This window comes from Photinus pyralis, unplaced genomic scaffold (genome assembly GCF_008802855.1).
Source record: "Photinus pyralis isolate 1611_PpyrPB1 unplaced genomic scaffold, Ppyr1.3 Ppyr1.4_LG4, whole genome shotgun sequence".
Lineage (NCBI taxonomy): Eukaryota > Metazoa > Arthropoda > Insecta > Coleoptera > Lampyridae > Photinus > Photinus pyralis.
Window position 1 is genome coordinate 7,233,032 of NW_022170511.1, and position 23,589 is coordinate 7,256,620.

The 23,589-nt window shown below is 34.4% G+C and overlaps 2 protein-coding genes across 2 annotated transcripts; one reads left to right on the forward strand and one right to left on the reverse strand.

Annotated features, from left to right (window-relative positions):
* Positions 1–5,594: 5,594 nt before the first annotated feature.
* On the reverse strand, positions 5,595–13,151 carry LOC116168708 (protein Fe65 homolog). The gene is given in 12 exon segments (XM_031484658.1): positions 5,595–7,621; positions 7,673–7,843; positions 10,681–10,857; positions 10,910–11,112; positions 11,161–11,334; positions 11,337–11,407; positions 11,720–11,725; positions 11,844–11,971; positions 12,017–12,215; positions 12,264–12,495; positions 12,715–12,923; positions 13,057–13,151. Coding segments are annotated over 11 exon segments (1,596 nt in total). The 5' UTR covers positions 13,104–13,151; the 3' UTR covers positions 5,595–7,621; positions 7,673–7,693.
* Positions 13,152–18,231: 5,080 nt separating this feature from the next.
* LOC116168709 lies at positions 18,232–23,288 on the forward strand. Its single transcript, XM_031484659.1, has 7 exons — positions 18,232–18,322; positions 21,233–21,485; positions 21,568–22,031; positions 22,087–22,231; positions 22,322–22,509; positions 22,564–22,732; positions 22,789–23,288. The coding sequence occupies exons 2-7, from the start codon at positions 21,254–21,256 to the stop codon at positions 23,253–23,255; spliced, it is 1,665 nt and encodes a 554-aa protein (XP_031340519.1). The 5' UTR covers positions 18,232–18,322; positions 21,233–21,253; the 3' UTR covers positions 23,256–23,288.
* Positions 23,289–23,589: the final 301 nt, after the last annotated feature.

The window sequence follows — 23,589 nt, forward strand, 5'->3', positions numbered from 1 at the left end:
CTGTCCCCGCGTCGGAAAACTTTCAATTTTATTTACGCGCCAGAAAACAAACCTAACAATTTTATTTATTATTCCTCTCTTGTTCTGGGCCCTCAACAGGCTTGCGCCCAATTACAGAGTGACCCGCATAATGCTATTTTAGAGGTGCCTCTGCAGAGGGTCTTAAGTTGTGTATCATGCAAAAAGCATTACAATTATAAGCATATAAGCACGTTTTTGAAATAATTTTTTTTATTACTTATTCCAATTCGAATTGAATATTCATAGGTAAGACGGGACAAAGTCTGTCGGGTGAACTAGTCTTAGATAAATGAAGATAAATGGAAACATGTTCGTTTTCAAAGGAGGATTACACTTGTTGTAATTGTAATGTATTTCAAACGAATCATTGAATAAAAATTCAATGTATACCTACCTAATGTGAGGCATAAGTAAATTCGAAATAAAAATGAAATGTCCGTACGAACTAAATATCAATATTCAATTATGACGTCAACATAACAAGAAGTATACTATACGTTGAGAATACATTGGAGATGCTAGAAGGAATACCCTGTCGCATTGCTACTCTCCTAGTACAGCAGACAGATGTTTAAAGTAAAATGGACCAATAAGATACGAGAGCTTATAAAATGCGCCAATAACACGAAATGTAGTTCAGAATGTTCTAACAATATATGGAATTAACATAGGACTACCACATGTGACGCGCTGGAATGTCGTAAATGAAATGTTACATTCATGCATTTCTGCGATCCTGATAGTAAGATAGTTGAATTGAAGTTTTCGCAAGCTCCAGATTGACAACCCAATTTGACACGACGTGTAATGTAAAAAAGAACTCTTTGTGTTTCTGTTTTTTGTATAACGAAATGTAAATACCTTAGACAAACTGTAAAGTCATCATATTACAAAAAGGGTAGCAGTCAATAATGGTTATATTTACAGAACTCTGTTATCAGACCTTTTCGAATTGATGTGAGATGGCGCCATGCACGACAAATGGAAGTATACGATTAGTGATAAAAGATTTTGAACATTTAATATATTTATAATAATTTTACACTCAGCTTATTTAATATTCCCGTATTAGAGGAGCATGAAGTGGTGAAAGTTATACCCAACTTGCATGGAAACACTCATTCACGGACTAGTACACTAAGCAATTAGATATTTTCTGTTTTCTGGTGCCCTGTTATCAAATTCGTCATTACAATGCAAAACGGTGCTGTAATTTTGCAGATTGTTGTTTTGTGCCTACTACGATTACAGACTGATACAGTTGATGTGCAATAAATATGTAATTGCAATGTTGAAAATTTGGTTTTTCGTAGAGACACCACCTGATTTTGTCAAATTTGTATAATTCATTATTCCAAATTTTAGGAAATATCGGTTATTTTTTATTTGGCTTAAGACATCTTTTGGATTAGCAGGTGTTAAAAATTGAGTATTTTCAAAATCATGATCAAAAAACATGTCCCATATTACAATACAATAATTGTTGGCAACCACTTTTGGACTTACTTTAGGTATAGGTCACAAAGATCAAAAGCTTTACTAAAAAGAAACTACTCGAGTCGGCATTAAACTTAAACATTCAATATTCAATGATACCATCAACAATTTTCATTTTTATAAAATCTGAAAGACCCTATTTCAGATGAATACTTCTTTATTATACCAACGGAAAATACCACAGTTCGTTTCAGCTACATGCTACGAGGGATTAAAGTTTAGTGTTTTTGTGATCAGTTTAATTCGGCTTATTTACTATCAGGTGATTAGAGGAGCAGAATGTGCAAAGGTGGCTAAACTCCCAATGCGTCGTCGGCTTTAAAATTAGTATAAATAAACGTCAGCATGTGTGTTTACTCTCTTTCACTTTCTGAACTCCTGCTATAAATTTAGACATTACGATGCAAAACTGTTCTAAATCCATGCATTTAGGCTTGATTTTGACTTACGTTTGGGAAACAATATTCCTTATTCGTTTGACTCGGCCGCATCTTCCCACTTTGCGAAGTTCATATTATGAGATCTTGGGCTACTTGCGTAAGGTATATTGGTGTCTGCACTCTCCCAACATTTTACACGATTTTTCAATTTTTGGGGAATTAAAACAATGTTTTGCACTTTGGTAGATTACCCACCTAAATTTGACATGTTAATATAAATTCGGAAGTAAATGCTCAAAAATACTATTTTCCAGATTAATTTTTTTGCACCTCGAACCTCTCTGTTCCAGACGAGAAACCAGGTGCCAAATCTTGACAGAACAGTTTCCTAGCTCAACCCAAATAAAGTGAGTAAATTGTTCCTGTGATGTATACCTATCGAGACCTCTCAAACCAAATATTAAAAAAAAAACTCTTTTGCTAGTCTTACATCCTTTATGCCAAAAGTCATACCTATTAATTTGCAGATATTTTTATGGACCGTTTTATTATTAGACACTATTCAAATTCCCAAAGGAAAATTGTTGTTGACCCCTTACAGAGTTACAGAATCAACTCAATGTAATGATATCTCAAACAACGTTGTTAATTACGGTCAATTTTTGATTGGTACATAAGTAATTGAAAATTGGTTTGTTTTGGATTTCTTCTTTTGTTTTGTGCACCTTTTTCTTAACACGGTAGTCACACATTTTCCCTTTGCGATCTTGACGCACTTTCCACCAAGCATGCGAAAATTCTTTAACGATATTTTAAAAGAGTACCCAAAACCCCTTAAATTCTCAGAGCATTTGCATCCTTCCCGTGTGCGATTTTTTAAAAAAAGATCCTGCATTTGTTTCCCTTAGAACACTGCATTTTTTGACAATACCACGTTGAAAACACCGGTTCTCGACTTCTCGTTCAATCACCGAAATCAGGTAATATAGGGCGCGGTCAATACTTCGACTTGGTGACCGCTTGGGAACACCGCGTGCCGTTGTCTCTTTTTACCGTAACACAACGAAGTTGAGGAAACGCTTATGTGCTCGATTTTCCGTCGTGTGTCTGTCTGTCTATCTGTTTCATCGAGATCTCGTGTTACGCGGTAACACCAACGGCCGTTCTCTCCCATACTACCGCCCTTCTATCCTACCTCTTATCGAAATAGGGGGCGGGTGGACTAGTTTTATCCTTCATGCCTCATGGTACTCTAATTAAAGGTCTCAGCATTGAATAATGGTCTCAGGTTATAGTTTCTTAATCCTTATATCTCAAGGGCCGATTGTCGGAGGAGGTACTCATAAAGGGCGAGTGGGACGTCTGGAAGAATCCATATATCCATTGGTGATATCAAGTTTTTGGAAATTTTTTACTTTTTATAAAAGCAAATTGTACATTCATGTCAAAAATGGTTACCTACTACGATTAGGCACTTCGCTCAATAAAAGGCTAAGCGATACATGATAAGTAAATACAGTAAAAGGAAAGTGCTGGGTTTTGAAAGATGCTAACGAAGGAACTCATTTTTTAGTTTGATTTCTGATTTCTTTCTGGATTAATTTTTTACCCCTAACTTTTTGTTAAACTTTTTTAGTTCGTCTCCTCATAATTTTTATTATATTGATGAAATCAAAACTACTCGTTAATTTCCCTATTAGAAGCTCCTATTTTAAATTACTAAATTCGAACCCATTTACATGAAATTAAAACGAACAACGGAATTGCTAAGGAAATTACTTGAAAATAATTTACATCCGTGTCCTGTGAATATGTTCTTAAATAAATATATAGCACATTATCTTTAATATGTATTTTCATAAGCCAAGCTACACAAATTGGCGCCGTTTAATAATCAGGTAAAATTCTAATTACTATTTTACATCAGTGGAAAATTTCTTTTTCTTATGACAAAGAGTAACTAATAATTGTATTCTTTGCTTATGGTTTAGATTATTAAACTGATCCAAACAAAACAATGTAATTTTTACAAATAGACATTTCGCAATACTCTTTTCAAAACAATGTTTCTGAAGCGGTTGGTTTCCAGCGCATACAAAATTCAAACGGTTCTTCTGTGAAATGGATACTTCTTAGATTAGGTACTCTAGCTCGAATGGAATGCGGGTGTAATTTGGATAGCCCTCGGATGTCTCAAAATTCCCGCGAAGATGGAAAACGCAGAATTTTTTTTCTGATACTGAATAGGTGCTGGTTTTTTATTGTCTACTCCACTACATAGCCAGGAAAATTTCGTCATCTTGTATGCTTCCCTAATAATCCGAACCAATAGTGTTCAAAGGGAAAGGTTTCGTCATTGTTTAGAGTATTTAAACAATGGTTTCGTTTTGATCATAGACTGCTGCTCGAATTTATCCTGCATTAACAAAAGAAAAACCTCCAATCGCGCTTATGATTGGTTTTTTATTAATCTCTCACCTTGAACTCTTCCAACGTAATTATTACACGAAATATGTAATGGGTTTATTCTTTAGCCGGACTTAATTCACGTTCCTGTAGTACGCATACACAACGAAAAAATGGTTTTCGCCTTTAGGCGAATCTTTAATTTTCCATGAATTTATCAGTACTTCCCAAAAGGTCATGTAACTGACTATGTGCACAAAGGTATCGCACCCCTAATCTCGAAATTATATTTCTACAATATGCCGATTCCGTATTTTACACATTACCGAATGACCTCACGCTATTCAATGGTTTGGAGTAAATAAGGCCAATTACGATACCTGCTTTGCTCTAGTTAGTGCGCCATCTCCTCTCCAGACATCCCAAACCCATTATGAAAACAGTGCGCTACATAAATTAAAAAGCGCAATCTTCAGTTCTATCATTTGGCATTGGCTTATAGACTTATTCCACTAGTCAAATAATTTACTGAAAAATCGGCCCTCTAAATTTCGACACCCTGTAATTTTTGGTATGTAATAGTGTAACCCTTGAAATCCCAAAAATGTCAACTTAACCTACCTGTATTTCTACAAAATTCTAAAAAATAAATCCAAATTAAAGCTACCGTTACAGTACTACCATTGTAATTTAAAAAAAAAAACATAGTGCGTAGTGCGAATTAATAGCCCCATGGTTATGGATTAACAATTGCCAATAAATCTGAGGAAGAATTGTCAAAAAGGAGCTTAAAAAGCGTTCATCACGTTTGTGAAACCATTTTTGCTTTTTGTGTGCCATACATCATTGTATTCATAATATTATTAATTTTTTTGTATCTGTTGAAATAACATCAGAAAACAATATAAAAATCGGTATTTCTGGCATATCTTCAAAAGTAAACGGAATTTTCTGGTTACAAAATCCCCATGACCCAGATCCTTACCTTGGACAGTGTATAATAGAAAAAAGTATAAAAAAAGATTTTAAAAGTTCCCAACCCTGTCTGTGATATCTCGAGGAACGCGCATACATTATATATTTATATACCATCAGAACGATCATTCTCCTAATAATAGTAATAATAAATAATCCCATTTCTTTTACACATTACGAAAATTGACCCCCACCATATATGGGACGATAATGGAATAACCTACCTTTGAATGTACTGCGCCGGCACAAGCTCAATTAGCAATCAGGGATAATAAAACCGGTTCCGACGTTTCTGAATAAACAAACACATTTAAATAAATGATTATGCACTTTATTTAGGCAATTTTGTAACAAAGTAGATCTGCAAGCCTTGATAGTAACCAGTGGCAGAATAATAAAGGTTGCACCTGCAAATTTAGTTACCTCGTGAACTAATCAGCATTAAATCTGCAACAAAGAAAACGATCGCAATTGCCTGCACACTACATCAATAGTGACTTTAAAATTTTGCACAATTATATCACTAAGTACACTAAGTCTTATAAAAATACCAATTTACAGAAATGAGTGACTTATCGAAGTGTAACATAAATAAGAGTTTCGATTCCTCCATAAATACAGACACTGAGGCAAGAGAAAAGGTAACTAAGTTTTAACATAGGAGACACTTACGTCTTGTATTCATATTGTTTTTATTGTTGTTTTCAACAAAGAAATATATTTGACGTCATTTACTTTAAAACTTACAGTACATACATGAAAGGCATATTTACAGTATTTTAATTGCAAAGTATGCAGTTTACTTGCAAAGTTAAATTGCAAACAAAGCTGCACAGACATCACAACATATTTAATAAAGAATCTATCATATAACACCCGCCGCAATCAAAGTGCAGCCTTACGTGAAGTAGAAATGCACAAGTAATCAGTGCGAGTCTATCAACGGAACTGCCTCCCTTCAAGAGATTTGTAATCTACAATCGTAAGCAAACATTCAATACGTAAAAATATAAGAAATTTTCTTAAATGTGCAACTTTCTCTCATAACCGCATTCAACTATTTAAATTTCTTTTTGATAGTCCAGTTTATTTTTAAATTCTCATATTGTCCTCCCGTTGTTTTTTTTCCTATATAAACACTTAAGTACAATTGCATTATCGTGTTAATGAGGCAAATTATAATCGGCCGATTAGTCTAGGAAAATTAAACCTTAAAATGTTACTGTTGTCAGTTTGTGATCTAGAAAAAGTTCGTAATTACTAGACAGCCAAGTAGATGGAGACATCTTACTATTTCTGACCGAAGGGTGAATTAGTCTTGAATGTATTGTGATGGAATATTGAAGTTCAAGTACCCTGGTCTCTCAGAAGTTCCCACCTACATGAAAATGTACCAAGCGAATGTTTTTTTTTGCACAAGTGAAATTCTCCCGGACTAACATTTGCACTCATACATGTGAAAAGTCCAACTATAAACAATTTTTACGCGATTACACTCACGAACATATTTATAAAATTAGACGAGAATGTATGTACAATAAAGTTTAATTTAAAATTGGTCTGCAAACCACTGTGTAGCATGCTCGGTGCAATGGTAACAGCATAGCCGAAAAAAGCTGGTGTTTTGACATTATTCTTAGATCTAAACAATAAAGCACATTTTCTTTTTCCAAAAAGAAAATTTTGTATCTCTGTCATATTAATATAATTAAGCAGTCTTAACAGCTGTAGACTATTTACAATGTATGTTTAACATCAACGTTTAAAAAACATGATCTGCGGAAATACTAGAAAAATTTCGTATCACAATACAAAATACTCGTGACAAATCAGTGTAAGCTTCTTGAAGCACATTTTATTAATTCTATTGCCTATAAATGTATCATTACTCCATTTTACAACACAACAAATTTTCGTCCAGTTATAATTTGATATACTACAAGTGAATACAATTACTTATCCGTAATCGGACTTAACTAATTTCTAAACAGAAGACAAAATGTTGAAACACCAAAGTTTAATGGATAACTACAAGATGTTACTATAGATTGTTTCAAGAAGTCCAAAAATAAAATTTTGATAAAACTGTGCTCTACATGGAAATGTTAGACTTGAGGTCGCATACAAGGAATATTCATTAGCTTCAGTATGATCGTTTAATTATTACAAATTGTCTAACTAGATGATTCCCAACGAGCAAGATATAAACGTCTAGCATCAAGCGTCGGAGAGAGCAACGATCGTACTTCAGCGGAAGGAAGGCTGAAATACTTAAGGGTTAGAGGAGACTGTAAATGTCTATGTCTGATTATTTCGCGCTCCGCAGGCAACGGCCATAAATCCTATACATACATACAATCAACAAAAGTAAGGTTAAATAATGCTTACTGTACCTGCAGAGACTGGGCCTCATCTCAGGATTCTGTACTTCTGCCTTTTCGCCCTGTAAGTGATCCGACTATCGATTTTAATGTTGCACCGAAGCTTTTACCTGGCGTTTGAATATTTGATTGACTTCTATCTAAACTTTGAGGGTGGGCGTCCAAACACTTCTGGTACCGTAACTATAATTATGAAAACACATTTAAGATTCAATCCTGTTTAATTATTAGTAGTGATATTGACCGATTCTAACTCATTCCAAGGTTACTTGTTAGTTAATATCCACGCCCTTTAAAAACAAGAAGTATTAAAATATCCACGTTGGAAGGGGACGGCTAATAGATACAAGGCAAAAACATATTTTTTTTCTGAAAATCAATTAAACTTTCGTACTCAACTTAACCATCCATGATAGTCTCAACGAGAAAGACGTGCGGTGCGGAGGGCGAAATCGAAGTTACAGGATCAAACCCGTGCATTTAAAGGAAGTGCTGAGAGGAGTAATTGCTTTTTTTGAGTAGAGCCAATGTAGGACAAAAAATTACTTTTATCCAGGGCAAAAAGGAATCAATCTTCTACATTTAGGAAGGTTCCATTAACCTGGATGTATATACTAGTATGCGCAATGGCAAACTGTCACTAAATCACCCACAGCGCGTAGCTCAATTGAACACAGGTACTAACAAAACCCTTTATATGAAATATCATCCGGAATAACTAAAAATCTCGATAAGACTTCAATTTTATTAATTTGAGAAAACTCAGTAGCCTTGATCAACTCCATAATTTCAAAGAACTAACCTGAATATTATTTAAACACCTGGCATAACCCTGCGTAGAAAAATTTTACGTGACAACTTACCGAGCTCGTAAACATTTACAGATGAAACAAATTTAGTAGACAAAAGCAATCCAATAAGGCCCAGGGCCAGAATATGCACATCACGCAACAAGCGATCGATTGAAACAATTAATTAGAGAAACTTTACTGCTTTGATTGTACTTAAATTTTGAATTAGACGACACTGGGTTCGTTGTAATTACAGATGTAAAATTGGCTCTTTGGTAGTAGAAAAAACTTCCTTTAGCCGATACTTGAAGACCTTAAAGAAAGGCTTCGCATAAGCGATAATTGCTCGGCTAACTTCTTTGTAAGCTTCGTTTGTTTAATTCGACTTACACATTCACTTTAGAGCGTGCCGTTGGGGGGCACGGCTTGAGCAGGGGATCAAAATTTATGTAGGGAGTAAGCGTTCAGGTGTACCATCGATCCCACACCATGAAACACTCGCCGAGCCTCTACGTCGAGAGGGGGAGGGGGAGGATGGGTGAAATTCAGCCCTAGGGAAGCTTATGCGACGGAAAATAAATACAGAACCCGAGGACAGATTTAAAGAATTAGCTAGACTGATGCCAAAGTGTAGGTGAAAATATGTAGAAAAAAAGAAATACGAATCTGTTAATTAAGGTTAGAGATCAGCGGTCGTATATTTGAAGGTTTGGTGCATTTAGCAGCATGGGAGAAAAACGGAGCGACTAAAACTGGTTTTCGGCCAATTCAGGACGTAGTTCTTGTGAGGTACATATTTAACGTAAATGTAAAATTCTCAAAGTTGCGACCTAAAATAGTCGCAGCTTTGGGAATTTTAAGAGCTCAAAGTCTCATTAATACCCTGTGAATTCGTTTTTGGGGCTTTAATATGGGGAACGCTCTCTTCTAACTTGGGCCGTGGCAGTTCGCCAACGGTAATAACCGTAAAAATTAAAAAAAAATTCAATTGCTCAAAAGTACAGACATCACCACTGCTCCTCCGTCTCCTCTCGCACAGATGTTGGAACTGGGTCTTTGTCGCCCATCACAATCCCGTTGGGGCAGCCCGCTTCTCCTTGTGCCCAAAAAGGATGCTTCCTGGAGACTGTGCTGTGACTGTTCATTCATCCCGGATGGGTATCCACTCCCAAACATGCAAGATGTTTCCCATATCATAGACAAATGCAACATATTTTCGAAATAATACCTCGTGCGCGCTTTCCATCAGATCCGGCAGATATTAAAAAAACCGCCATCACCAACCCCTTTGGATTCCTCCAGTTTCCTGTGATGAAGTTCGGGCTACGGAACCCCGCAGAAAAGTTTCAACATTTAATTAACCAAGTGCTCCAAGATCTACCATTTACATTTGCTTACCTCGACGACGCACTAATAGTATCCATCGCCTGATGAAGGCACAAACAAGGCTCATGTAGAAGAAGTGCTCCAACGATTTCAATAACACTAACAGTTTCCAACTTTTGTTTTTTTGCGTGCCATATATCGTTGTATTCGTAATAAAAAATGCTACTCAATACAGTGTATACTTTTTTACGGGCCACATAAAAAAATAAAGTTGATGATGATTTCTTCGTAACGAAACGTACAGAAAATCTCTCAACGACATCTTGTAGAGCTCAATGAGGCAATGGGAAAGTGTTTTTTTTATTTTTTTTTGTATCTGTTTAAATAACATCAGAAAAAATAAAGTGAAATCGGCAAATTTCGGTTTTTCAGGAATATCCTCGAAAGTAATTTTCTAGTTTTCTTAAAAGCATGATAATTATTTAGTTGCTTATTTTTCGCTAATTTAGTCATCGTTGTATCTTCTATGGTTTCAGAGATTCCCATCATATAGACTTTCGAATTTTGGACACATTGTATATTGTACATAAATTCTTCAAATACCCGCCAGCAGTTTATATAGCGCCGGCCACTAAAATCTTATTGAAATAAAATATGAGTTGAAAGACGGGAATTTTTTGTATAAAATAACATTTCTCAAAAATGAATTTTCGACCGAATTATTCGCAAAAAATGCACATTGTGTGGAAAAATCGCACCTAAGGCAAGTTTTGAACAAACGAAATAATCGCGGTTAAATGAAATATTTCGGGGACTTTTATTCCCGACATATTGACAAAACAGAAAGATATATGTCCTTGAAGTGAATTAGAACGGACGTTTACTATAATTCAGGTTCCTTACCTTACAAGCAGCTTCAACTGTTTTACATAGAGCACCTGAGGATGGTTCGCAGTGAAACACATGAGCCATAAAAATGTCTTGCGCGGTGTGCATAATAAATGCGCACTGTTTAACATTTTTACCAATTCCTAAGAATGACAGATATCGAACCCGGCATTCGGTTATTAATTTATCATCCTGCAACAGCAATTCGTGAATATCACATTTTTAAGACATTTCAACACAATACGTTTGGTTGCTGAATAGAAATCATGGAAGGTGCAACGGCAACATTAACCGACTGCCATTCTTCTTGTGGAACTAACGATACCATCCTATCGATTGCTTCATTGAGTATTTCCATTCCCGTCGCTTGCGTCACCTGAGTATTGCCTAAGTACTGAGCCCGCAGTACTTTTTTAGGTTCTTCCATTGGAGTAGGAAACGATTGAGCTAAAATTGGAAATGTATAAAAATTGCGAATGTCACGTTCTCACTAACTTATTAAAGTTTGTCCGTTCCTATTTGATCGCCTATGTTCAGTGGGAAGGTTCGTAGGCCTCGTTGCTAAACCTCTTCCATTAATATCTATCGGTTTCGCTAGGTTTTGTTGTAAACTACGTTCGATCATAATTTTTTTACAGATATCTCTAAGAGTATTAGCGATCGTACGGCGGGCATATCGCATCTGAACACATGGCACATATGTTTTCGTGTACTACGGTCTCTCGCCACATACGCAAAATCCCTAAATGAAAATGTGAACATTAACTAAATGATCAAACTGGAACGCACACAAATAGGCAATGGCGGCATGCACTTGGCTGCAAACACAGGGTATTGTATAGGTCATGGCAAAAGTGCTCATTTTTTATTTAAAATTTATTGTCTTGAAAAAAAATTCTCGCATCCCTTTGTGACACTAAATTTAGACTATTGCTAGGACACATGACATCTTAAAATTGAGCAGGAATGAGCACTCTTCGACTATTCATGCGTGACAACTGCTCAGCGATATGCCAGAGTAAATCAGCGCTTGCAAGTAGAAAACATATTTTACCTCTCCCTGGAAGATGCGGACACCACCACAAAAAAGAAGATAAATTAGAACTAACCAATGGATTCAATTCTTATAATCTTGTATTAGAGGATATGTGATTTTTGTAGTAAGAGACGATAATTACCTGCCATTATCCCTTCCAACTCCCCACACCCTAATGGTATGAATCGGTTGCGTGTTTAGGACTGTCAAATTTTCTGGATCTATTAATTTTAAAGCTCCTTCGTCGAGATCCATAAAAAGATCCTTGCCCTAAAGAAAAGCAGTGAGCAAATAGAAAAAGTACAAAGTGCTTACATCGCCCCATCTCCCGACAACGTCCAAGAGATCATTTCTTCCCAGTGAAAGATCGACGATACACTTATTGACCGCCTTGCTGCTTCTTTCAGGAGTTAGATCTTCCTCCGCAATTTCGACCCAGCCCAAAGATCTAACAGCAAATCTAATTGGTCGTTCTTTTGATTCGGGCTCCGGCCGTGCGGGGTAACTCCTACGTCTGTAAAATAATATTATCCGACGCTCATTTCTAAAACTATTAACTCACTTAAATGCCAATTCCTCTTTTCTTTTCCTATCGTCCGATTCTAAATCTAACGCTGAACTCGTACTACTTCGTGTAACAGATGTAATCATGCTAGTTTCAAATTTAGATATTATATTGTCCGTTTCTTTACTAAAACTATTTTTTGTGTCCAGTTTTTCCGTTCCCGGTATTAATGGCACCTCACGTTGGATTGTTCCACTTTTTATGTGCCAGTAATATGGACCGTCATTGTCTGAAAAGTGTTCGATTTGAAGCAAGATTTTTGGTTTCTTTTAATAATATTCCAAAATATTTCTTTAAAGAAACAGCGTGAATTAGATCAAAACTCTGTACTTAAAAAAACATCCCAAAAGCAGCTTTTCTTAATTTAAAATTTGATCAATTTGAGAAACCTAAACCGAATTTTTGAATACCTTTAAAGATTTATATAAAAGAAAGGAAATGGTTATACCTTCGTGTTTTTCCCATCCTGGAGGTAAATCGGTTTCGTCGCTCCTTTCTTTGTCCGGGAAGATCGATTCGATTTCTTCTGGCGACTTTTGCGCTTTACGTTTAACGGGGATGGCGTATAGGTCATTATTAAGCTGTCCTACGATATGTGGGATACCGATGTCTTCATCTCGATTGTCTTTGTTGTTCTTCGCCGTTTTCTCGCAAATGCTGTTGGAAGTAAAAAGGCAAAAGTAAAAACTATTCCCAAAGCCGATTAGGGGAAATAAAAGTGACGTTTACCCAACCAAGCTGTTAATGTACATGATTTGGTGATTTGGAATGAATGTGACTTTTTACGTACTTGTTTCGCGGTCGTGACGGAATTGGACTGGTGTCCATGGGACCCATGGTATCATTGCCGTTGCTCTCACCGTCCCTACAACAAACATTGTTGTGAACAAAACGGCACTGTCATACAAATTTGCACCAGTTAAATTTATACGCCTCTAATTACTTCCGCCACTGCATAAACACTAACCAAAATTTGCGCAATGTATTTTTTGTGACTTCGTCCACTCTCACACAGCACACGAGCAACACCACTTTCATCTCGGGAATAAATAAATAAGAATATCGTTATCACCTAAACGCCAGTTTTGTACGAATGAAAAGAAATGCGCTTAATTTACCGTAATTAATTAGCTAATCGCGCTTTTGTTTCAGAATGTGAGAGAAACGAATTGTATTAACAATATTGTAAACCTCATTGATGTATGAAAGTAATTTCCACCTGCAAAATTCGTTAACCGGCGCAAATTAATTAAATTACGATGTTATTTACATAGGGAGATAGGAGGCGGACTTACTAATAACTTCCAATTTCACAGTTTGCTTATAAAACACCAAAGAAAATACGATTTCGATTCACTTTTGGCCACATGCGGCTCGCCAAAGAAACTTCCGATTTAGTTCAAAATTGGGTTTTGAAATAGGAAACCTCGTCGTTTCTGTTTAGAATCAATATACGCGTACTATTTTATGCTAAATTTCCATAAGGAAAGTAGGTCCTAGCCATTACCTATTATTGAATTTGTTGTTGACATACAGTGCGACTTCCTACATGTAGTCGAAATATGATAATTATTCAAACACTTGAAACTTACATGTAAACATGCATTACAAGCTTATGATCTATGAATAAACAAAACGAAAATAGATAATGTGGGGAAATGTTAATGTTAACCTCGATCAGTTTTTACATCTATGTATCTCAATTATGTTAGAAATGATCACATGTACAGCCATATTTTCTAATGCCATTCGTGTAGTCAACTCAGCCAGCAACTAAATTCAATCGCTATCGATTTGAATGTGACCTAATTTGTAAATTTAACCTCCGGTTTTCGAAAATTACTATAAAGAGCATGCCGAATGTTTCATAAGTGACTGAAATGCAATAAAATAAATCAAGAAAATACACACTAATGTCGAAAATAAACAGATTCGTTATATACAGACATGAGATTCAAAAGGGCAAAGAGCGGAACACCCTGCACAATTTTGATCAGTTTTTCAATTTTATTTTCAACAAAACCAAACCACTTTTTTTATGTTTACAAAATTATTTAAATCACTGGAAAATACGCACACACAATACTCGGTCTTAGTGATTTATTTGCAACAGAAAATCCGTTTCAGCAGCCACTATCTCGTGTTCCCTATAAGAAAGGACCCGATCTTGGTTTCTTCACCGATAGGAGTGGTTCACGAAAGATACATCCAAAAACTACAATGCCAAAATCAGTCCCAAATTCGATTAATCCAAACTTAGGTACCTCATTAATAAATGGGTTTCGGATTGCGACATAGGTACAAGAAAGATGGGTAATTATCCGAACATATTATCTTGATCAATCACAATTCGTCCCTGACGCGTGGACAGTGTTGTCAGGCAAGCCGTGTTATGGGGTTACTGAAGTCATTCGTTTCTAGTGCACACACCGTGCATGTCTTTTAGCAAAGGGAAAATGCAAAAAGAGACCGAATGTCTCCAATTTGAGATCGTTTTAATATTAATTTATAACCAGACCACCTAAATTTGATTTTGCGGATGTTGAATTGTTCCGGGATGTCTGTTCAGTTCGGCACCGACGGTCTCTATATATTTCAGTTTAATCGAGTAATTGTTTGAATACCACAGTAGTACAAACGTAACGGATATATTAGGTTAACAAGTTAAAAAGTAATCGTAAATGATTTACATAAAGCGCATTTCCACTTGCATTCATTTCCCATTTGTAAGATGCAACTTCTGTTAAAATCGTAAAAATACGGCCACAAATATGAAAGATAGCGTTGCACATGGGCAATCCATTTTTTCCGTGCTTCTTCAAGTTCAGTTTATGAGAAGAATTTCATTTCAATGCTTTTCTAAATAAGAAAGTTGGAACTGCGCATGCGCAAACCTAAATTTTAAAACTAATGTTAGATTTTCCTTTGTTCCAAGCGCCTAAGTATCAAATTTCACTTAAATGGTGCCATAGATAAAAAAGTTGACACTGCGCATGCGCAAAAGAAAGTTTTGAGACTGGCGCTCGATGATCCTTTATTCCAAGTGCCTATGTATCAAATTTCGTTTAAATTCTTCCATAAATAAAAAAGTTGGCACTGCGCATGCGCAAAGCCAAATTTTTAAACTGGCGTTTGATTTTCCTTTATCCCAAGTGCCTATGTATCAAATTTCGTTTAAATTCTTCCATAAATAAAAGTTGGCACTGCGCATGCGCAAAACCAAATTTTGAAATTGGCGTTTGATTTTCCTTTATCCCAAGTGCCTATGTATCAAATTTCGTTTAAATTCTTCCATAAATAAAAAGTTGGCACTGCGCATGCGCAAAACCAAATTTTGAAATTGGCGTTTGATTTTCCTTTATTCCAAGTGCCTATGTATCAAATTTCATTCAAATACTTTTATAAGTAAAAAAGTTTGCAATTCGGTTTATAAATGGTCGAGATGCGAAAAGGGCACTGTGAATTTTGAATCGATTCGATTCAACTTTTGGCATTGCGTATTATATGGCTAAAGCCCATATTGAATTTCATGCAATTCAGTTCATAACTAACGGAGATGTAAAAGCGATCGAACATTTCTAAACAAAGTTATCGTTCACACGGACAGATAGATGGACAGACAGACAAAGGAACAGACGGACAGACCAACCGGCAGGCGACAGATAGCAATGCAAAATTATAAACGATCTCTAGGATCGTTAATAAACGGCAAAAGTGTAAAATTATGGAACATGTAAAAAACGGTTTTTTGTTTTTTTTACAATAACTTTTTTTGTAAGCGGTACAGAAAAAATTCCTTCCTTGGTACAAGACTCGACACCCTAACGAACCAAATAGCGAAAAAAGTAGAACAATAGCTCTTAAGATAAAGAACTAGTAGCGTCGCAAAACGAGCGGACGGACGGACGGACAAAGGGGCCACAATAGCGCATTTTTTTTTATTTTTGTGGAAATGCGCTAAAAATGTGGTTTATCACTTTTTAAGCTTTTACAACGACAAACTTCAAGAGCCGCAATTCGGAATACAACCCGGCTTTTATTTTATTGATTTACGCTGACGTGTTGATAAATAATTTACCGTTACTTAGAAGGATCCCTTTGGAAAGTGGTATAAGGCACGTGTATCCATTAATATTAGATGTCTTAGCTTTACTGTCTTTCTGTATTAAATAAAGCGGACGTAATGCGCTTGAAGATGTATGAACCCCCTAACTTACCAATTGAACCATACTTTCTGTGCAAGTACAAAGTGCCACGATGTTAGCATTTTATTTATTTATATCACCTCGACAGTTCGATAATATTTTCAAAGGGAGAAATGACACAAATCAAACACGGGTCAATTCGGTGTGCTTCTCTGGGACGTAACTGAGACCTCTATCTCAAAGCTTCCTGTTTTAATATAGATTGGGTACGTACGAAATTGAATTTCAAAACGAAATTGATGCACTTCGAATTTGCAACCCTTGGTGTACATCACACATTTTCGTTTCTGAAATTTATGCCACGGTTGTGTCTCGTGCATTTCAATTGAATAACTTGCACGGTAACTTCATTCTTTACGGGATCTAATTTAATAGAATAATTTGAGGATTTGATGCGATGTAAATTAACGCCAATGTTACTATGGTGCGTTACGCTTACGGTAAAATGGGAAGTTGTAATTTTCAAAATTTTTGAAGGCTGCGTTTAATAACCGTTGTAATTATAATTATACCGTTGTGCAGAGTAAAAAAATCGATCCTGTATTGTTCTATAATGGTAACTGAGCGTAAATCACGTTATGCGTTACGCTTCTCGCTTATAACGAAAATGAAAAGAACGTCATCTTACCCAATTTTATTATAATGAAATTTGTAATAGAATCGATTAAGAAATTCCCGGCAACTTGCACAAACTGTCGGTATTTGTCGGAATTGGGAAATCAATCGCTGGTATCTTAATAATAATAAATGCTTTCCCGGTGATTATTGGAATTCATTTAAAATCCTATTCGAACAAGGACAGATTCCTCGTGCAGTTTTTCTATGGCATGACTGACTGAAACAAAGGAATATTGGGTAATATATTTAAAAGGCAAATTTCTTATAATGTATGTGTTATATTATAACTGTGCTTTAGAGAATAATTAGGTAACAATTATCTTTACTTTTGAGTTTTGATGCCATTTATGCACAGCCAAATTGTTATGTTCACAATTTATGCATTCGACCAGGTTTTGCCCACGACGATATTGGTAAATCGTAACCAAAACAAGTACAAATGTGCAGAAAAGGAGTATCTTTCCTCCAAAAAAGTGTAGGCGAAATAATTATGAATACCAGCATCACACTCAAAAAAATGTTGTTCGTAATATTCATTAACACTGGTTACTGACTAGAAAGTTATAGTAACAATTACAGGATTAATTGTGACAACGAACTATTGAAAATTATTTAATGAATATATTTATTAATTCAGCAATTCAAGATTAATTATGACAATAACTGATATACGTAGATTAGTGAAAGAAAATTCGTTGTGGGAATTATTGACTTCATATATTTAACGAAAACGTTTAATTGTCACAATGAAACTGATTTTTAAATCTACAACTTGCAAATAATTAACTGGATTATTGTTACAACAAATGCGTGGATTTTAAGGCTTGATATGATTGTTGTAACAACGAACTAAAATAATGAATGTTATGAAAATTCAAGTTTGTCTATTAATGAACGGTGTGCGTTATATCAAAAAACGCGTTAATGAAATAATGAACGAAGTTATTGATATAATGTTCATCCGTCCATAGACACAACAACCGGGGTTGTTAAATAATTTCTTAGAATTTAGTCACCGTTCGTACTTTCTTTGTGCACATTAATAGTTTTATAGATACAATAAATAACTCTCGTTATTAATTCTACGAATTTTTCCCGTGGGCGGAAATTTGAATAGGTAAGCTTTTTGTATATCACTTGATATTCGCTTGTTGCGTCAACCATCACAACAGCAGTGCCATAGTTCTCACAGTGATCTAAATAAAATTTGCAGTTTTTGTGTGAATATATTGGGTAAGTACCTTATACCATTTATAATAATTGTATTATGCAGGAACCTTTTTACAGTTTATACATTTTCCTATTGAGTGATACATAAATAGTTGCTTACCTGCAGTATTTCTAAAATGTTATGCTTTTTGTGCAAAAAAAAATTTGATTCTGCAAAAATCCTCATTAACCATTTAAAACGTGTCCATGATTTAGGCCCTAGTAGTATTTTTAGATGTTATGAGTTTGGGTGTAATCAAGCATTTCAAAATTTAAGAAGTTTCAAAAAGCATATAAATCGTAAACATGTCAGCAACCCTGATGCTTTAGACAATTTAGAAACTTTTGAAAATCACGACCCAAATTTTGATGATTGTTCTAATAACTCTGTATTTCCAACCACTTACAATGCTAATGTGGAAAGTTCAAAACAAGATCTATCAATAGTACATACATTATCATCAACAAATGTTTTTAAACAACCTGATGAAAACACCTCTTATCAAAGCAACTGCTCTGAAGCTCCAAATATTTCTTTCCAAAGTTCTGATGAGAACAATGTTCTAACATTACAAAAAAGATTTGACGATTTTATTACAGAATTTGTACTTACTCTCCACAACACTAGTAATTTTTCACGAAAAGATGTTCATGATATTCAAGATTATATAAAAAAACTTTTAATCGATCCACTATTGGACGTTTTCAATGCATTCGCTAAAAATAATTTTATTGAAAATAATGTCTTATACAATGCGTTTCACGGCCTTGTAAGTCGTTTTAGAAATCCATTTCAAAGCTACAACACAGATTATTTATTATTTAAAACTTTAAATAACAAAAACTACACCGAGGAAGTTAAGGAGTTTATTATTAATAATGAAGTATCTGTGATGCACAAAAGTGGTAAATTAGTTACCGATGAAAAAAAAATAACCGGAGTTTTAATGCCCTTAAAATTTCAATTTAAACAGTTTTTTGATAAAGACGGATTATTAGAAAATAGTTTGAAACATATGAACAATTTGCAAACTCAACCGAAATTAAGTAATTTCATACAAGGTGAACTGTGGAAGAAAAAAGTAGAAATGTATCCAAACAAAACTTTATTGCCTTACTTGCTTTACATAGATGATTTTGAAATTAACAACCCTCTTGGTTCACACTCATCTAAGCATTCCATATGTAATGTTTACTATTCGTTCCCCTGTCTTCCCGTTGAGGAATCAAAGTTAGAGAACGTTTTTCACTGCGCCGTCATAAAATCAACAGATGTAAAAACATTTGGTAATGAAAAATGTTTTCAAACTTTAATTCAAGAACTCATAGATTTAGAACTTAATGGACTAGACATTACAATTAAAAGCGGTTCGACTTTGCGTGTACATTTTATCTTGGGATTAGTAGTAGGGGATAATTTAGGCCTTAACTGTTTTCTCAATTTTAATAAATCATTTTCTGCAAATTTTTTTTGTAGACTTTGTAGAATGAATAAAAAAGATTCTCAAAAATCTATAACTGAAGACAAGGAAATGATTAGAACAATTGATAATTATCATTCCGATTTGGCCCATGAATCAGAAAAACGGGGAATACTAGGAAACTCACTTCTCAACGAGATTCCATCTTTCCATGTTGTTCATAATTTTTATGCAGATATTATGCATGACTTATTTGAAGGAGTGTGTCATTACAGCCTTTGTCATGCTATAAATTACTTTATTAAAATGAAATATTTTAAATTGGAGTTTTTGAATGCAAGAAAGGGAAATTTTGAATACGGGCCTAAGGAGATTGGCAATATTTCAGGAAAAATTGAAACACATCATCTAAGTAACAAAAAGTTTAAAATGTCTGCTAGGCAGATGATCACATTTATCACTTACTTTCCACTAATGGTTGGAGATGTGATTCCAGCTGATGATAATGTTTGGAAGTTTCTTTTAAATTTAATTGAAATTATTGATCTATTATTATGTTTTGAAACTAAAGAGGATGACATAATTTTATTAGAAAATAAAATTAAAAAACACAACGCCGATTACATTGTTCTATTCGACGATACATTAAAACCGAAATTTCACAATTTGACTCATTACCCAAACATTATTCGTCAGTCCGGACCCCTGCGAAAATTATGGTGCTTCAAATATGAATCCCACCATATGGCATCTAAAGTTTACTCCCATTGTATAAATTCACGAAAAAATATATGTATTACATTATCAAAAAAATACCAACTTAAGTTTGCATACCAAATATTTCAAAAACCTAATTTTATGAAATTCTTATACCTAAACACTAAGAACGAAAAAGAAAGTAAATTTAAAACTATTATTTGTGACATGTTACAAGGGAATGAAACCTCTTGTTTTAAGTTTTATACAAAAATAAATTTCAAAGGTACTCAGTACAAAATCGGTGACTATATAACGATATTAAATAATGATATTATGTTCTATAACATTGTGGAAATTATTGTTTTGAATAGTGAAACACTACTGTTTTTTTCACAACAGTTAGTTCGAACTAACTATAAACCACATTTTCTAGCTTATGAAGTAGATCCAAATGCTTTAAGTCAATTTGTTTTAATTTCTCCAGAGGAATTAATCGGACCCCCCTTAGATTTGATTAAAACGGCCAAAGGGATACATATAATTAGAGTTAAAGAATATTATAGTACATTAGAGTTTTAAAGTTTTTATTGTATTAATGTATTATATAGAAAACTGTTTGTGTGTGGTCTTTGTCTGCATTTAATATTCTTTTCCGATATAATGTATGTACATAGATAACTGTGGCAACTTCCCTAGTCCTATTTTTTTATTGTCAAATTAACTAATTGGTAAAAAAACGAAGTTTTAAAATGCTCAAAATGAAAACAAATCAAACTAAACAGGAGGTGACATTTATTTGTATTGCTTTTGGTAGGATTTTCATTCTTCACATGTCATGTCGCTGTATGACGCCGGCTTCGGCAGCGTGTTTAGGGATATTTATCCATTTGGAGATTCTGATAATATGACGGACACACCTTTAGAAGACATCTCATCAGCCTCTATAGCAGGCCCATCATCTACTGCCACTACTAATGTCATTGTACCATCGGCTAATGAAGATGAAATTGAATTAAGAAGTTTAATTTCAACTTGGCAGGTTGACAACATTGCTGATCATTTAATAAGTAGGTCTATTATTATTACTCGTAATATTATTGTACTATTGAAGGTTCGATCTCTAACCATGGTACTTTCTAATTGTTATAGATCAGAATGTATTCATCCCTATTTTGAAAATTATAAAAAGGCATCAAATCGAACGCCTTTTAAGAATATTTGACATGGGTACACAGATAAAGTTTGAACATTACTTAGAAGAGTGGCGCGAGCTTCTTGGAATACCATTGCATTCTGATAAAGCCAGCACAGGATATTCAACTCCTTCTACTTCTTATTCTAGAGAAGCAACACCAACGAGATGTATCCCCTACAGGCGACCTTCAACGGCTCCAGACGATTACATACCTTTGGCTAACGTGTTAAATGAAACTCCCAAAGGAATAATGCTTACCGAGTATTATAATAAATTTACTAGATTCAGCGAAGAACAACGAACTCTATTGATTGGCCTGATTGCTACTTTTTATGAAGAGAAATCAGTACCTTTAACTTTAGCGTCAAGTCATAGAATAGAGCAAGAAATTTTAGCACGTTTCTCCAATGAAAAATTGGTAAATACATACGGTTCTCTTATATACTAGTGTACTAAAATTACATATTTTTCAGGAATTTTATCGTATCGGTAAACGAGGAAAAATATATAATAAATATTGTAATATGAAGTCATCTTTTAAATCGGCCGTATCTAGTCACATTTTACCACCGAAAAAGAAAAGTTTGAAAAATAAAACTAGGCACGAAAATGAATTTGGTACGTCATCAATCAAAATTTACCTTTTTTGTTATGTAATTCCCAAGTCAAAAAAGTTTTGTGAAAAGAATTATACTTAGTACATTTCAGAGTCTGAAGAAAATGCGGAGAGCTGCATTCGTTGTCTCAAATATGATAATCTAAGCTCAGAAGAGTTTGACAGTGTGTGGAAAGCGTGTTCCCAATTTAGAATAAACCAAATTAAAGAGGAGACATCAACGATAACATCTATTATGGAAGTATGGCCGTATTATAAAATCCCATCGGGATATCGTTTGGTACTACAATACTTACTTTCTAAATGTATTTCATTGACAACATTTGTTTTTCAGATTGATATTGATTTTGGACTAAGTTTCAACAATAGAAATGGACTTATTTTACATTGGGAAAATTACTGGAGTTCCATACTCAATTTTTTAAATTCTGACAACAATGTGAAAGACAAAAAAGCAAAGGCTTTGCTGGAAACCATAAGTTCGACTCCAAACTTACCTGAAAGTTAGTCTACCGCATCCTTTTTTAAATGTTTATTAATGACATGAATAACGTTACAGATGGAAGAAATGCTGCCATATTTTGGGCATTACATGGCTATTTTGTGCCGACAAAAGTAGTGGTGTCCAAAACAGGCACCAAGAGGTCTAGCCTGCGCTACACGATTCGGGACTCCCAAGAGGCTTTCGTGTTCATCGGGAGGTCTTTGCAGGAAGTAGAAGATCATATTCTTCACTTAAAGAGCCAAAATGTTGCCGTGCAACCCTTTATATATTGTGTGGGAGATGACATTATTAATTTATCTGGTGATGTAACAGTATATTTTGACGGGATTCGTTATAATTTTAAAAATTTTGTTCGTGCAGTAGACATTTGTTTTAAAATTATATATCTTTTTGATTTAGAATTTCCGACACAATGCATTTCGTTTTACAGTTTTTTGGAAAGTTTTTTTTATGAATTTAAACCTAAAAATAATACCTCTAAAGTACATATTTTGTCAGATTATTTAAGAAATCATTGTTAGTTTTGTATTTAAATTAAAAAATCATTTTTGTTATGCAACCAAATAATTTAAATGCAAAATCAATATTTGTTTGTTACTCAACTTTTTGTTCATTTGTTCAGCAACTTTTTTTTATTAATAAAATAACATTTTTTGCACGTAAACATGTTTTTTATGAGTTTCGAATAATTGTCTTAACTAATAATATAAAATCCAATTTTATATCAAAAATTTAAATACGCTAATACATTATACAGAGATGCATTATACAATGTATGATGTACATTAATCAAAGAACAGTGTACATTAATCAAAGAACAGTATACATTCTTATGCTTAATGAGGTTTATTATCA